The sequence below is a fragment of the Sminthopsis crassicaudata genome, chromosome 1 (assembly GCF_048593235.1).
Source record: "Sminthopsis crassicaudata isolate SCR6 chromosome 1, ASM4859323v1, whole genome shotgun sequence".
In the NCBI taxonomy this organism is placed as follows: Eukaryota; Metazoa; Chordata; class Mammalia; order Dasyuromorphia; family Dasyuridae; genus Sminthopsis; species Sminthopsis crassicaudata.
Window position 1 is genome coordinate 136,475,871 of NC_133617.1, and position 17,416 is coordinate 136,493,286.

The 17,416-nt window shown below is 30.3% G+C and overlaps 1 protein-coding gene across 47 annotated transcripts in view; it reads right to left on the reverse strand.

Annotated features, from left to right (window-relative positions):
* The window catches only part of RIMS2 (regulating synaptic membrane exocytosis 2), a 780,681-nt gene that overhangs the window by 320,810 nt on the left and 442,455 nt on the right, over positions 1-17,416 (reverse strand). For all 47 annotated transcript variants that reach the window (XM_074267248.1, XM_074267268.1, XM_074267279.1 and 44 more), the window contains one exon: positions 1,068-1,136. In XM_074267248.1, the coding sequence (XP_074123349.1) occupies positions 1,068-1,136 (69 nt within the window). The remainder of the gene's footprint in view (positions 1-1,067; positions 1,137-17,416) is intronic.

Here is a 17,416-nt window from a genome sequence, read left to right on the forward strand (position 1 = left end):
TATGTATTTTGTAAAAAAATAACTGGTACTCATATAGAGCTGCTGAGTTTATTCTTTGTTTTTAGCACACATTACCTCCTTTGATACTCATTTTCACCCTTAAACATAGGTACTACAGTATTAGTAACTCCATTTCAACAATAAGGAAATAAAAGAATATTCAAATATGTTAATTGTCTTATCCATGTTCACACTGATAAAAAGTATTGATAAAAGTTGAACTCAAGTTTTCTAGACTCCAAATTCAATATACTATCTGCTATTGCATACTATTTCTCCAAAGTAACTCACAAAAGGTAATGTCTAGCCATCCTTACTCACTCTTGTATTCTGAAGTTAATTTTTAAAATATATATAATTTATTTTTTCTCCTAAATTTAAATTTATCAATTTGGTCTCTCAGTCTGCCTGTGAATGGCTGTTTTATTTTTTTTAATTTTTTATTCTGTCTCTATTATCTATTATCTATACTAGCCTTACTAGCTTTATAGCATACATGAATCTGATAAAATAATATTTATGCTGTCATTCAAGTCACTAATAAAAATGTTAAGCCAAACAGGGTTAAGTTTTGGTACCTTAAAAAAGCAAATAATAATTATAATAAAGCATCATACCTAGTGCCTATATGGAGAGAAATTTCCTCATTTTGTTAAACTCAAATCAGTCAAAGTTGATAATACTAATGGGTGCAAACAATTGTAAATGATACTCTGAATTTAGCAAAGAATCTGGATATTTGCAGATAAGTATTCACATATCTAAATGTATTTTCCATTGCTGGGTTGAAAAACATTCACAAAGGTATTGATATTTTTATGGGGAAGAATAAAATTACCTGGAATGATGAGATTTTTGGTTTAATTGACTTCTCTTTTGAAATTCAAATTATAATATCCTATTATTGAAATATGATTTTCTAGAGAAATAATGTTTCAATTTTTAATTTTTTGTTTTTTATTTGTTGTTTGTGAACTACTCAGTAAATGACACTAAGTTTTCCTTACAGGGATTTAGAAATCCATAGTGATTTTTAGCTAATAATATAATCTATTAAAAATTTTTACCTGACACTACACCAATTCCATCATCACAGTCATAGTCAGAGACTTCACTGTCACTTATTCGTTTAGACCCTGTGAGGAAGAAAATAAATAGGATTATACTTTTTAAAAAATTTCTATTTCATAACATTTCAAATACAAAATGAAAATAATCTGAATTTTACACGCACACACACACACACACACACATTTGTGGATGAAAAAATATACAAGAAAGCCACTGTGAAATTGCAAAGACTGATGTTCTCACAAATTTGAAGGAAGATCACAAATAACAAAATTATTGGTCAATTCAAAAAGATTATGATTCAAAATGTCTTGCTTGTGATGCTATGAATGCTACATATGCAGAATATACAAAAGCTATAGTTTACATTTCAAAATCCATTAGATAAGAAAGGCAAAGGTTAAATTTCACTATTTTGAAATAAAATCTTCTCCATGTAATCAATTTTTCACTCTTTTCTTATCTTCCATGCTTTTCACATGTTGATTTTATATATATATATATATATATATATATATATATATATATATATATATATATATATATATATATATATATATATATATATATATATATAACTGCCTGGATAAAAACTCCTTCCACCAATGCAGATCAACATATTTCTTCCTTTTAATCTGAGAGATGTGGAGGGATACTGAGAGATTAAGTGATTTGTCTATGATCACTGATTTATGTCACATTTAGAACTTAAATGAATGTGTTCCTGACCACCTCATTTCATCACACTGTTTCTCATAGCCAAATTAAACACCAAAAACTACTGTTATATTTTTGAATGTTTTAATTAGCATATTCTTCTGAATAGGTGAATGAATATTCACTGAAATAAATGAGAGCAGGATATTACAAAACTCAAAGTTTATCAATATCAAGAGAAAGAAAAAGAAGTGGAAGACATGAATAACTTACAAACTAAGCCTGTTTATAACAAAACAAAACAAACATGCCTTTCTTCCATTCTATTTACCCAATGATGTGCTCCATACTTAGCCATAACTACATGATCTGTCATGTTTAATATTTTGTTAGCTAATAATATGAAAATCCTTGCCCTCCTGATATTTTACCATTCTTGATCTTCAAATAGTCATTCCTGGGTAATTTTCTTCCCACTTTCTTTCCTAGCTACTAAATTTTCCAGCAAAAATCACAAAACTGAGCTGCCTGACTGGAAATTTATGTTATATAACCACATCTGGGTTCTTACTTCTGCTTAATGGTCAACTTAGCCATTGTTTACTTTCTATTTCATTCACCATAGGATCTCTTCTAAATCTTTTCTTTATTCTTCTTTCCACAACAGGATGCAAGTCCCATATATAGTGGAACAATTTGACTCTCCATTTCAGAGAAGACTGAGATGATTTGAAATGAATTCAAGTCTCACACAATATTCCTTAAATCTTCCCAATTCTTAGTTCCATCACAAAAGTTCTCCTTGTTTCCACTGGTCACAGAAGTATATTTACTTCTCATTACAATTAACCTACCTATTTATATCCTGTATCCCATTTCATCACAGCTTATTTTGCATCTAATTCCAACAATAATATATATATATACATATATATATATATCCACTCAGGAAAAAGTTTTCCTTTAACTTTTGTATACCATCAATGTACCACCCCATACTTTTCTTTCCGCTGAAGTTTTAGAATTCTTTAATAAAATGTTCTATATCCAAAACCATCATTACATTGTTACTACTCATTTTGACTCCACAAACCATTAAAACTACTCTCAAAGATCTTAATGGCTGCCTAAACAATAAAATCCATGATTCTTTTTTTAATTCTGCTTGACCTCAATACAATTTTCCAACATTGCTCATTTCCTATGACTCTCCTCTTCTGATTCCATCATCATTACACTATTCTGCTTTTTCACTTTCTTCTTTGATGATTGCACATTCTCCAACTAAACCCTTAATGTGAGTGTTCCTCAAACATCTAGTTGTTGTTTCTTTTCTCTTTGTTCTTTAAATTCTCTTCATTAACAACCTAATTTCACTACTTCAAACAGTATTTTTCTATGCAAATTATTCCCAGATTTTAATTTACTGTATTTTAAAGTTGCAGAATCACATCTCTAGGTCCTTTCCATCAAGACAACATTCAGTAGGTCTATACCTAAGCTTACTATCATTTCCCCTAGATCTCTTTTTCTCACCTCACAATTTCCATCTATGGAAATGAAATTCATATTGAGTTTCAGTCTTTCATGTTCAAATATTCAAATATCTTAAGGCTCAAATCCAATGTTCCACCTCATATCAAAATTTGTTTTTGAACTTGTATGTCCCATATAAGGGAAGACCATTTTCATTTTTTTCTTTGACTCCCCAGACCTAAGTTGTCTCCTTTCACCAAATAAAATATTTGATGTTTTACAAATGCTTAAATATTTTAAGGCCTGATTGTAAATGCTACCCCCTCCAAGAAGCATTCTTGATAATATCTATCAATCGTAACCCAACTAAAACCTCAATAGCACGTTGCTTTGCAAATATCTAATATATGTAATATTTAATTCTGCATATTATGGTAGCCAGTGTTTCTCTCATGCTCATAACAATGTGTAAACTAAAACTGAGAACAGAGGTATATTTTCAATGATAACATATCTTTGAATAATTGTTCCTTTAAAGATAAATTTGTTGAATGAAAAATATAAAGATAATTATTATAAAAACATTTAAATAAAATTAATAATTTTGATTACATGGACTAATTGAGAAACATGGAGAATATAAGACTTCATTTTATTGTCTATTTTCTATAAAAATAGTTAATTCAATACAGCAAAAGGCCACTTAGATCCTATTTTGAAAATATACAAAATTACTTGAATGACAGGGTAACAGAAATTAATTTAACATCCTTCTCATGATTAAGTATCAAGTGAATTCTAAAATAGGAAGACATAAATTTGCCTTTTGTGTGGAATATTCACAGTATAATTCAAATAGGAAAAAAATTTCTATAAAGGATAGGATATTCCAAATGTTACTGTTTGTGAATGGAATTGTGTTTATTGCATCAAGCTCCCAAACACAAGAGAACCTCCTAATTGAGATATATAATCAAACAAAAATGTTTAGCCTAACCATCTAGAAAGAAAAAAATAAAGGAGGGAAGATTGAAATAAAATAAGTTTACGTTTAAAATAAGTTAAGTGGCTAGACAAATAATTCATACAGTCCACCCAAAATCAGTACATATTTATCAGACTTACATAGGCTTAGAATTGACTAGGACACAGAGGGTAGCATTGTCTTTGGGAAATTGTACTGTGCTTTTAATGACTCCAAGATTCTCTCTAGATAATCTCATTTTTAATACCAATATTCCTCCAGTGATTCTAAATCACTGAAAATCTTAATGAAAAGAACTGAAATTGAAGGTCACTCAAAGGGTAATGGCTAGAAGCATTGACAGACTGCAGCACTTGCCTTCACTGAATACTATTAAAATATTATAAAACTAAATACAATGAAAAGCATAAACTGTTCATCAAAGAGCGATGATTTTTAAAGGTGGTGGCTTAGTCATTTAGTGAGATCAAGAATTAATATCTAGTTTGTTCAATGCATAGTAACAGCTCTAAAGAAAAGACTAGTAATAGTAGAATTTACAGAAGAAATAGTCAAAAATTCCACAGTATACTGGAAAAATCTCTTTGAGGGAGTATCCACATTTATGAAATAATCTTTTCAACTATGGATGTATGGATGCATTCAGAATGAGTAGAGTATCAAGAGTATAAAGGTCATTTTAATATGAGAATATATTTGAGAACTACTGTTTCAGGTTATGGCTGAAAATTGTACTTAATTTGTGACAATAAGAAAATTTTGGCTTGTCCATATATGAGAAATAAGAGAAAGGATCACTACCTCTCCTCCAGAATAAGATTTCTCCAAAGGGTTCTTACTCATCAAAATACTGCTACCTCTACAATTATATTTTTTGTTTTGTTTTCCCTAGAGTTTTCTGTAACCTTCAATTTTATCTTGTAGCTTTGCTCTGGTACATTATATCATTTCCACTAACTTTTCATTGAGTAACTTCTCTTGCTTGAGGCGAATGTTGGGCATAATCAGAAAAACCCAAGTTCAAATACTAACTTCAATACTTACCAGCTACATAGCATTAAGCAAAGGTTTAAACATTCTCTGCCTAATTTTTTTTTTATCTGTAAAATGGGAATGATGATAGTACTAAATTCACAGGTCTGTTTCAAGGTTCAAATGAAATAAAAAGGCATATGTAACTTGCTTTACAAACTTAAAAACAAAATGTCCACTGTCACTGTTATTTATTCACTTGAGAACTTAACAGTAAAAATTCACACTTGCTTCTTACACTTTGGCTGATCTACTTGTTAATTATCCTGTCTAGACTACTTTTCTTTCATCTAAGAGTATATTTCTTCCCTCTTGATCGACTCCACCTTTCAAGTAAGCCCAGAAACCCCATAAACATATACCAGTACTCACAACCTCACACCTGTGAGCCTGAACAAAAATAGTCTTGGAAAAAAACCTGCATAAAACTTATTAAATATGTATATATATATATATATATATATATATATATATATATATATATATATATATATATATATATATACACATGCTTGTATTGTATGTATTACTCTGGTTTATGGCTCCAAATATTATTATACCCTAAAACTTTGATTAAAAGTATAAAGCTGCTTTTATGGTATCATCCTCATGTTATTTTTTTCATGTTACATATTAATAGTGAGATCACAATGAGGGATGTGTGTTTACATACACACATAATATGTATATGTGTGTATATATATATATATATATATATATATTATATATGTGGCAGAAGACAGAATCTTTATTTCTGGCCTTTCTTAATCCTTTTCTCACTTAGAATCTTTTAAAGGTTTTTCTAATAGCCACATATTCTCTAAAGAAAATTCAGAATTTTGGTAATATAAAGGTTTGGTTTGGGTTTGTTATTTTTCTGCGGTGTAATTACTGAGACTTACCAAAAAAACCATACTTGTGAGACACACTTCTCTCAGGAGTTCACTCTCTGGCTTCGGCCTCACCACTAAGCATGAATTGTAAGAGCATTTCTAAATCTGATCATAAATTTGTTTCATAGGAAAATTATGTATTCACCAGAATCATGGGGACATGCTTTCACATGCTATTAACTTATTGAAAAAGTTTTAAAATGATTATTTAAACTTTGAAAACTTTGCTATTATGCTAAAATATGTTGTTTAAAGAAATATTTCTAGGATGAATTATTAATAATACTACTAAGATGTTGGTACAGTACAGAAATATTTTAAATTCACAACTTTCTTTAATTTCAATATCCAATACTATAATTTAATAAGTTAATGCAGCACATTTGGGGAGGGAAGAATTCCTTGATTATAGATTATAGATACTGGAAGTACAACATGGTGACTGGGAAATAGGAGTTTGGGTGGGAGAGGGAGCAATGAAAAGGAAAAGATAAAGGGATAACATAATATGAGCAGAATAGTCACTAGAGCAAGACCATCTAGTTACCAGAACAATCTTAGAGGATAAAAGAGGCAGAGTAGAACTAGATTAAAAGTAATAACTTGGTTACTTTAACATCCATGAAATTATACATTTTGATAGAAATTTTTAGGGAATGTAATCAACTTTAATCAATTACAATTACAATTACAATTTCTTCCCTCCCTTTCCCTCCCCCCTCTCTCTTCTCTTCTCTCCCTCCTCTCTCAATCTCTCTCTCTCTCTCTCTCTCTCTCTCTCTCTCTCTCTCTCTCTCTCTCTCTCTCTCTCTCTCTCTCTCTCTCTCTCTCTGTCTCTCTCTCTCTGTCTCTCTCTCTGTCTCTCTCTCTCACTTTCTCTCTCTCCCTTCTTTTTTGGGGGAGGGATGGTCCATCCCTGTGATTTTATCACTTACTAAATCCTCAGAAGTGAAAATTCAGATAAGAAATTCTTTTAAAATATATAGTTTTAGAAGAATGTCTAGATCACTGAGAGGGTGACTTGCCTAAGGTCACAAAAACAATATGTCAGAGATGAGAATTGAAATCAGATCTTCCTGATTAGTGAAGCTACTCACCTAATTCAAATACCATAATTTTACCTCATTCATTTCAGTTTTAAAACATCTTTGAGATATTACATGAAATCATCTACAAAATTAAAGTGACACTCAGTAAATTAGTGTGATAACCTGTCTATGAAGTAAATATTAGTCACTCAATATTTCTTCTACATAAGTACATGTTGTTTGCTATTCTAGCAAAGATCTAGTTTAGATAAATGAAGCAATCATAATTATAACCACCATATGCTATCTAGAAAGGAAGGATAAATAATCTCTAAGATGGTTATGTAGTGGTACTAAGAGGATAGTTTTTTTTTTAATTTAATAGAAAAAATATATCAAGGTGTTAAAACATCTATAATTAATTTTTTTCTAATGAGGAAAAAAGGAAGAAACTATACAATGTAGAAAATGTTGTGTTCAATTTCCCTTAAACCTTTAATCCAGTCAAAGAATGTTATTTTATATGTCATAAAATAAAGCAACTTTTTCATCATAAAAAAGAAGTAGGAATTATGAAAGAGTCACATTAGTGACCTCACAGACACAGGACCAAAAGTTTTATCTTTTAAAGCCTTCAATTTTACTACCTCTTTCCTACAAGTATGGAAAGTCCAAAATTTGAAATTCTGTGCAAACTTTTTGACCTACCTCATTAATAAAACACATTTGTATTTCTGAGTACCAAAGTTTCAGGTATTTATTAGGTGCTTGTTATATGTTGAGCATTGTGCTAAATCCTAAAATACACGGAAAAAATAATTATCTTTATTCTTAATGGGGAAATAAAATATGATAAACTATATAAGGACACCAAAATTAGAGGCTCTAAACTACTGTTGTAAAAACTATTGTCCTTAAATTTGTCCTTCAGCTTTGTCTAAATGGTTATTTTAACCTATCTTAAATCAAAGAGACTACATTAAGAATAATAAAAGTATTTGGTCACTTCCTCTTCTGTGCTATCATTTAGCATGAAATATTTTCTCATCCTGATAACAATTTCTTCCAACTGACTGCCAAATATTCCCCCCAAATCTTCTTGTTTTCTCTTGATTTGTTCTTTCTCTACTTGTTTATCTCTTCCACTTATTACTTGTCTATCTTAAATTGCCACAAATTATTGCTAATGAACAATGTACTCTATATATGCCTGAAAAACTGTTTAAGCTAGAATCTAGAAAGTTGAATCTGTTATTAGTAAGCATTCTTCCTTAGATACTAAAAGAATTTTAATTTTCAGTTATGTTATTCAAATTATTCAGCCTCTAATCAACAAATCCAGCTAGTTGGTGATATTTTGTATAAGCTTTCCAGGAACCAAAACTTAAGGAAGATTACTGCAATAAACAGCATGTACACATACATGTACATAAAAATAAAAATATAAAGGCAGTACAGTAAAGTGGATAAAGCATTGAATATCTGGGTTTAAATACTGTCCCAAATACTTATCTGGACCTCAGCTCTCTATAAAATGAGCGAGATTGGACAAGATGGACTTCTAAAGCTCTTTCTATCACTAAGTCATTATAATTCCATGAAATACAAACTAATTTTGAGGGGAAGATACCAACAATTGGGAGAATCTGGTAAGACGTGGTACTTAACTTTGAAGTAAACTAGGGATTTTAGGAATCTGCGATGTTAAGGGAGTATATTCAAGGCTTGGGAGACAGTAAAAATCATAAGGAAAAAGAGAAATAGAGTATCATATGTGAGGCCCAGCAAGGATGGCAATTTGAATAGATGGAAGAAGTCAAGAGAAATAACAGATAATAAAGTTGAAAAAGGAAAATTGGCACCAGATTGTAAAAGGCTAAAAAAAAGTCAGAGGATCCTATAAATAAGAAAAGTCATCTATGTTTAGTAGTTTAGTAGTAGTAGTCGTAGTCGTAGTAGTCGTAGTCGTAGTAGTAGTAGCAACAGCAGCAGTAGTTTAGAATGGCAAAGTCAGGTATGCATTTTAACAAAATCACTTTCATATATATATATATATAATGAGAATGTATTGGTCAGGGGAAAGACTTGAGAAAATGAGACAATTAAGAAGCTATTGAAATAGTCTGAATAGAGGCGATGAGGGAGATAGAATTAAGATTTGGCAACACATTTAGGAATCAAGTCTGAAAGTTATTATTAAATTCACAAGAACAGATTAAATCACTGAAAGTATGCTACTTTGTTCCTAACTTAAAGAACTCTTGTTTTGCCCACTGGAATCTATTATTTGCTAGTGCTATCTGAGAGTTATAAATCAACTTAAAGAGGAATACAAGAAAATATAAGAATAAAAGCTGAAATGGTGATATTATTAGGAAACATAATCCTTAGACAAAATAACTGAAACAAAAATTGGTATAAAAAGAAGATAATGCCAAAATTCACACAAATAAGTAATTAGTTTTATTTGGCAACTTATCTGCCCCTGAGGTCTTTTCATTTAATTAACTTTCCTCTGCTTTTCTGATATAGAATGTGATGTTCATTAAACATAACTAAAAGATAATTAAGTTGGACATATCTTAAAGAAGTTGTCAAAAGCAAAGCTGTTTTGTGATCTGGAAAAGTCCCCAGTGTGTTACTGAAGAGCGTAGATATTATTTAGACCAGCTCTAAATCAGTATACAGTTTGTGCTTTGGGAGTTTGAAATATTTAAAAAATATATATGTAAGAGTGAAAAGAAAAGAAAGTTAATCTATTTTTTCTCCAAAAATAGAGAATTAGTATTCTAAAATACCTAAAATCATGTTATTTACATCATTTCAATTCAAACACTATATTGCTCTATTGTCATCCTTATAGAAAAATTCTTAAATTGCTAAATTTACATAATGTAAGAACATAAATTCCATATATTTGAAGAATGAACTTAAATACTTAAATTACAATTAACTTCTGTCAGAAGATAAAAGATACCATCAAATCCACTGAAATATGCCACTGAATCATAAAATGTTTTTTAATATCTGGATAAGAAAAATATAAGCATAAAGCTACTTGCTAACTATGGAAATGTTTAGTATTTTAACATATGCTTAATAGACCAAACAAGCACAATAACAGCAATGCCAAATTAAACTGTGCATATATATGTATGTATACAGTCAACATATGGGGCATGCTATAAATTTACCTGAATTATATGAATAAAAGCCTTTATCTGGAAAACAAATATTAAAATGAAGTGATGTCAGGAAAAATACATGAAATCTCTACATGCAACAGGGATGTTGAGAAACTAGTTCTGCTTAGTAATTGGGAATGCAGTTTACCATATTCATTTTTAAATACAGCAAAACACCAATTAAAAAAAAATAACTATAGTAAGACTTGCCACCTATATTTTCGACTGAAAGATATATTTAAGAAAATTTTACTACTTTCAAATAAGTTAAATAAGGTAAATTAAATATTTTAAATTAATAATAGGGCCATATTATTAATGACACTAACATATCATGTTATATACTCTGACATGAATAGAGAAATTGAAGGAATCCTTAATTTCTTGAATCCTTGGAGAAAGTAATTGATTTTAGACTTTGTTCTATCTCGTGTAGCTTTAAGCCTTGACATTTTCCAATAGAATATATTAGTACACATGTTTATTCAATAAGAATCACATATATTATGTAAATTTATTATTAATTATAAGTCAATGGGGCACAATTTAATGAGTTTTTACTATATAAATATCAGTCACATGTCTTAAAAAAGTAAAATATTAGTTAACTAACTCAATACCATGAGCATTTATAGACTGCCTAGCTGCAAATTAGGCACTGCAATTAGTGAATTACCTTTTATTCCAAAGATATTATTGTACTGTATTATCCAATGTGGCTAGAAAGAATTAACCAGAAGTATCCCTTAGCCAACACTATAATCAGAAACCAAAATGATAAAGATATTCACATGATAATTTTCCTTTTAAGAATTCATTATTTAATTAAATCTTAAATTATCAAATTTAAATTTTGAAAGAATTTATAAATTTTATTTCTGAATGATAATATTTATTTTTATTTAGATGCAGAAATAATTTCTTTAGCTTTTTTGCATATGCAAATGAAATCATTCTATCAATTAATTAGGGTTATAGCCATCAGTAACAAAAATAAATTGTTTCTAGTTTCTTTAGAGAAGGTAATTAGTGGGGAATCATATTTTTAAGAAAAAATATTAAACACATTAGGACAATTAACAAATTTAAATTATAAATTATATCTAGGATTTATCATTATTTAAAAATAGTGTCTTCATTTTAATAAAATAAAATGTCATTATATTTGGCCAATTCTGGTTTTCAATATAAATATTTATCTAATAAACTTTGAGATTCTGTTATCAAGTGTTATCACAAGTTGATTTCACCAAAATAAGGACAGGGATGAGTTTAGATATGAATTTCCCTAATTACAAATATGGATAGACCTTTAAAAACAGGATAGCATTTTATAAATCAAAACAGTATTTAATGGATTTTCTTAATATTACTTCTCAGTATTTCAATAGAGTAAGATAACCTTTAGACATCCCTGTATCATGTTAAATTCCTTTTTATTAAAGGATTTAATAGCTGATCCATGTATAATAAAATGTATTATTTATATCCTGATAAGCAACATAAAATAAAAACATGCCAATGTAACATGCCCAAAATTTAGATCAAAGAATGGTAGAAAATGAAAATGACTTACCAGTTGACTGCAGTCCTTCAAAAATAAATATTAATAACAAACCACCAGTTTCATAATATTGTTCTGAAGTATATCAGGACATCTACATGTAAAAGACCCCATAATGCTACCTAGTAATAAAACTTCAATGTTTATAAAATCTTTTTTAAAGAACACTTTAGAGACATTTATGAATTCAAAGTACAATTTGAAAAAATGTTCTTTTGTGTCTATTTCACATCTTGAAGAAACTAGGTGGTTAAATAGGCTGAAATTATTTATACACAACCACTGTGACTATTTCTACTCAAAAGTACTAATTGAAAAGAACTGACCTTTATAGGCCCCTAAATAGCTTTTGAAAACTATCTTTTATTAAATAAATTCCATCTATGCATAGTCCCAAAAATACTACATCACCTATTTCAAAGATATCACTTTGAATACTCTATTAAAACTATATCTACTGAATAATATTTTCCATAGAAGGTATTTATTTATTTAGCAGTATTTATAAGGTATCTATTCTATGCTAGCTCAAAGACAATAACTAGGATAAGGTAACTGGACTTTTGGCAAAGGACAAACTAAAATTTAGAAGGTCCTCTTAGTGCCTATAATCCTTCAATGGGTAGAAACATTTGAACTGAACAACTATTTAACAAGAATAATTAGATTAAATAGTAAGGTATAAGATGATATCCTTCCACTATTTCCTTCTTCATATTCTACTAACTTTATCTTAGTCAAGTCCTTAGAGGTCCTCCTTAATATCAATCTTGTATGTCCCTAGGTTGAAGGTCCTGAAAATTACTAGTATTCCATGGTCTTTGTTGCATATTAAAGTAGAAGTTTCCCATGGTTTTCTCTCCTCCCTGTCCCTTGAAATGTCCTTATATCTGAAGATTTCTCTCCAAGATCTATTCTGTCTAGGGGAATCTGAACACTAAGCCCGTTTTTTGAAGATACTTTCAATGGTATTTACTTCAGGATCATTTTGTAGAGTTTTATAGTATAGAACCTTAAACGCTACTTATGACTCAAAGGACGTAGAATAATTAGTCCATATTTTAAAGTCTACTCTAATAATACATAAGAAAAATTGAGCATTTCTTTTATGTTTGTTTGTTGTTGTTGTTGTTGTTTGTTTTGTTTGTTTGTTTTTTGCTGAGGCAATTAGGGTTAAGTGACTTCCTAGGGTCACACTGCTAGGAAGTGTTAAGTGTCTGAGGTCAAGTTTGAACTAAGGTCTTCCTGTCTTCAGGGCCTGATGCTATCCACTGTACCATTTAGCTGCCACAAGCATTTCTTTTTTTAAAAGTTACTATCAAATTATCAAGATTTGTAGCTTGAAGGGATTTCCATTTAAATTAGTCAAACATACCCTTCTCATTTTATACCTAGGTGACACCATGGTTAGTTCATTGTACCTGGGAATCAGAAAGACCTGAGTTACAATACAGATTCAAAGTCTTACTCTCTATGTGACTGTTAACAAACCATTTAATCTGTCTGATTCATATAAAATGACTCTATAAAATGATGATAATAATATCATCTGCCTTCCAGGATTGTTATAAAGATAAAATAAAAGAATATTTTTTTAGTTAAAGCTTTTTTATTTTCAAAATATATACATAGATAATTTCCAACATTTATCCCTACAAAATCTGTGTTTTAATTTTCCCCCTTCATTTGTTTACTTCCTACCCCAATCAGCAAGTGATCCAGTGTATGTTAAACATGTGACATTTGAAAAAATATTTAAAAGATATTTTGCAAACCTAAAAGCACTATATATGCTATCAATTATTAAGGAACTCAAGGATACATAGATAGTTTCAGAGCCATAGTTTAAACGCTGTTGATCTGACTTCAAATCCCAACACTTTCTTCCACTGTCTATAATTATAGCCACAAATGTGAGTTTGTACTCTCAATAATTTAATTTGACACTGTGATTGTATAAAAATAGAAAATTAGGAAGTAGCAAAAGTTAGGAATAAATTAATCCCTTAAATGGAAATATCATTTAATTTCCAAACACTGTAAAATAAAATAACCCAATAATTTTGAAGATTCAAACATTTACATATGAGACTTTCTTAAATATGAGTTTTATAAAACTCATAATAATTATGAGTTTTATGGTCCCAATGAGTATATCCTCCTAAAATATTAATCTTGATTTAAGGTTTTATAAATAAGTTATTTTTAAATAATGAATTGAATTTAATCACATGTACTATTTCACAAAATCAAAGCATTTTTATTTTATTAACAGTTAATTTAAAACAATGGCAATTAAAGCATTTTCCATTAAAATAAATTATTTTGCTAATTCTTTTTAAATTCAATAATAATAATGTATGTTGTTTTAAAATTAATTTCAGTCAGGTTTTGTTCATTTCAATATCCTTTATAATCTTCTCCACATTTGGTCTCAAATTATTGAACAAATTTATAAACTGGAAACTAATATTGTGTTTTATAAGGTACTCTCACTTGGTTCATTTGTGACACTCCATCACAGACCATCCTTTCCAGTACTAGTAGTACTATCTCTCATACTCCAATTTCAATGGTAGAGTTGGAACTCTACTTGTTCCTTATTACTACTTCTCGAATCTCTCTCTCCAACCAGGTTGTAGAACATAGAAATTACTTGATAAATGCTTATTACTTGCCTATTATCACTAAGCAATTTCTCCTTTTTTGAGGGCCACTCTAGGAAAATTGATCAACTAATCTTTGAGGTTAATTCTATTAAACTATAGGGCAGTCATCTTTCTTTCTCAGGATCCATTTTTAAATCAGTATCCATTCAACTATACTTCTTCCCTCATATTATAGAACTTTAACTTACATATACTAGTATTGACTAAAATATACTTACTTCCCAGTTAGTTCCCAGATTTACTCAACTCCTACTATCTTCTCTTCTTTAATCCCATGATTCTTTGTACTATGGTATCTGACTATTTCCATCATCTGTGTCTTTACTTTTACCCATGTGATACTATACATCCTTGGAAGAAGTCATATAACTGTGCTCACTGAGTACCCTATAAATTTATGCTATCTTCCTTGAGGATTTCATCTATTCTCAAAGCTTCAATTATCAATTCTATGCATATGAATATGAAATATGTGCCCCCTAGGGATCCAGTACCCACATGATATGCTGGTATCTCACACTCAAAGTGTCTAAACTAAATTCTTCATCTTTTCCAAAAAGTTTCCCCCTCCCATTTATTTCTTTTGATGCCTGCACCATTCTCCAAATAACAAAACTTTATAACTTTGGGACCATCTGTGACATCCTCCCAAACCCACAAATCTAATAAACTCCTATGTCTTATCAAGTCACCTTCTCTTGAAACCACAATAGATTTATGTCCTGATCTTTCCTCACCTAAGTTAACAGGTCTTCTGCCTCCAATCTTTGCTTTCCAAATTCATCCTGTTCATTATTCACCAATATTCCTTACATAAGGTTTTTAACCTTAAGTTCCTTAAAATATGGAACCCAAAAAGAAAAACCTTCAGAGGCTCCTCATTAATTGCTCAGAAACTTTCTAAGATGATCAAATTCAAAGTAAGTGCTGATCTTTATTGGTAGAGGAAATTTCCTCACTAGAACTTCCCTATAAAAATGAAACCAAGATCCTGAACCACTCCACCCTAAAATTAAGCAATAAATAAGACTTTTGTTGATGTCACTTAACTTGCTGGCTGTCCATTTTAGCCTGACTCTCCATAACCCCATTTGGAATTTTATTGGCAAAAAAATAGAGTGCTTTGTCATTTCCTTCTCCATATCATTTTACAGTTGAGGAAACTGGAGTAAACAGAGTTAAGTTACTTGCCCAGGGTCACCCAGTTACCAAGTCTCTGAGACCAGATTGGAACTTAGTTTTCCTGACTTCTGGCCCATTTCTCTTTCCATTGTACTTTCAGCTGCATTGATTTCCAAATTAAAACAGTATGATGGTGGAAGCTATGTGGTGAAGTGGATAGAGCACCAGCCTTGAATTCAGGAGGACATGAGTTCAAATCTGATCTCAGACATTTAACACTTCCTAGCTTAGTGACCCTGGGCAAGTCACTTAACCCCAGCCTCAGGGGGGGGGGGGGGGAAAGGTATGATCTGTTGCCATGACATTTTGGCAGTGCTGTCAATATATTATTGCCCTATGACCATAGAGGATTTTTTGTCCTAGATTTATCTTTGCTTATTGAAAGTCTATGAAGAGTTTGGGCTCACATACTAAAATTTGACTCAATCAGATTCTGGCATTTCCTGCTTTAATACCAGCCTGGATTTCTTTATGTGCATCCACTAATTGTGAGGAGTCTGGGTCTGGGTCTATAGTGTCCCTGTAGTCAAGGACCCTAGCAGGCAAGTAGAAACCATACCTATTTTTTCCTCAGCAAAAAGTCCCTGGTTCTGAAGGAAGCTTACTTGGGGTAGATGTACTTCAGAATTCTCATTCTAATGTTCTTTTGTTTCTTTGGATTTGCTCTATATAAGTAGATGCCAGGTTGTCATATCTAGTACTACCTTTTGGCAACTGCAATGAGAAAGGTGTTAAGCAAAGAAAGTTGCTACTGGAAGAATCCTTATCTTCGTTTAGTCTTTCATAACCCTTGCTGAACCTGCTCTTAAGTCATAGTTTGAAAAAAAAAAAAAACAACCCAACAACAAAGAAGTTACAAAAAAGGAACCACTCCACTAAGGGATAACTAGGCAGTGAGATTAGTTAATTAACTTAGTTGCACTAAGATGCCTATGACCAACATGGTAGCATTATGTAAATAGTACCAGCCAGGAGTCAGGAAAACCCAAGTTAAAACATTTACTCAGACATTTAATATAGCTGTATGATGCTGGGCAAGAAATGTATCCTTTCATACTTTCAGCTATAAAATGCAGAAAATAATAATGTCTACTTCACAGAGTTATTATGAGGATCAATAGATAATATTTTAAAAGTTCTTTGTAAATCTGAAAGCACTAAATCAATGCTATTTATTATTGTAATTGATTAAAAGCATTTTGTTGCTTTTGCCCTCAAAAAAACCCTTCTATCAAAGGGAAAGTCAAGACTTAACCCAAGGTACTTCCTAGCATATAATCATCTAAATTTTATAAGATTCAATTAATTTAAATTTCTTTCTTCTTAATTTGGGGGTTAGATTTATTTAATTCTGAGAGGGGAAAATCCCCTACTAGAAGTTTTGCTGTCTATATCTTCTTGTAACTAATTTTAACTTCTCTAAGAATTTAGATGCTTTATCACCTGATGCATATGTGTTTAGTATTGATATTACTTCATTGTCTAGGGTAATTTTTAAAAAGAGGGAACTTCCTTATCTCTTTTTATTAGATCTATTTTTGATTTTGTTTTGTGTTGTCTGAAATCAGAAGTTCTATCCCTACTTTTTTTTTCCTTCAGTCTAAACATAATATATCTTGCTCTAGTCTTTTATCCTTACTATGTGTGTACCTCTCTGTTTTAAATGTATTTATT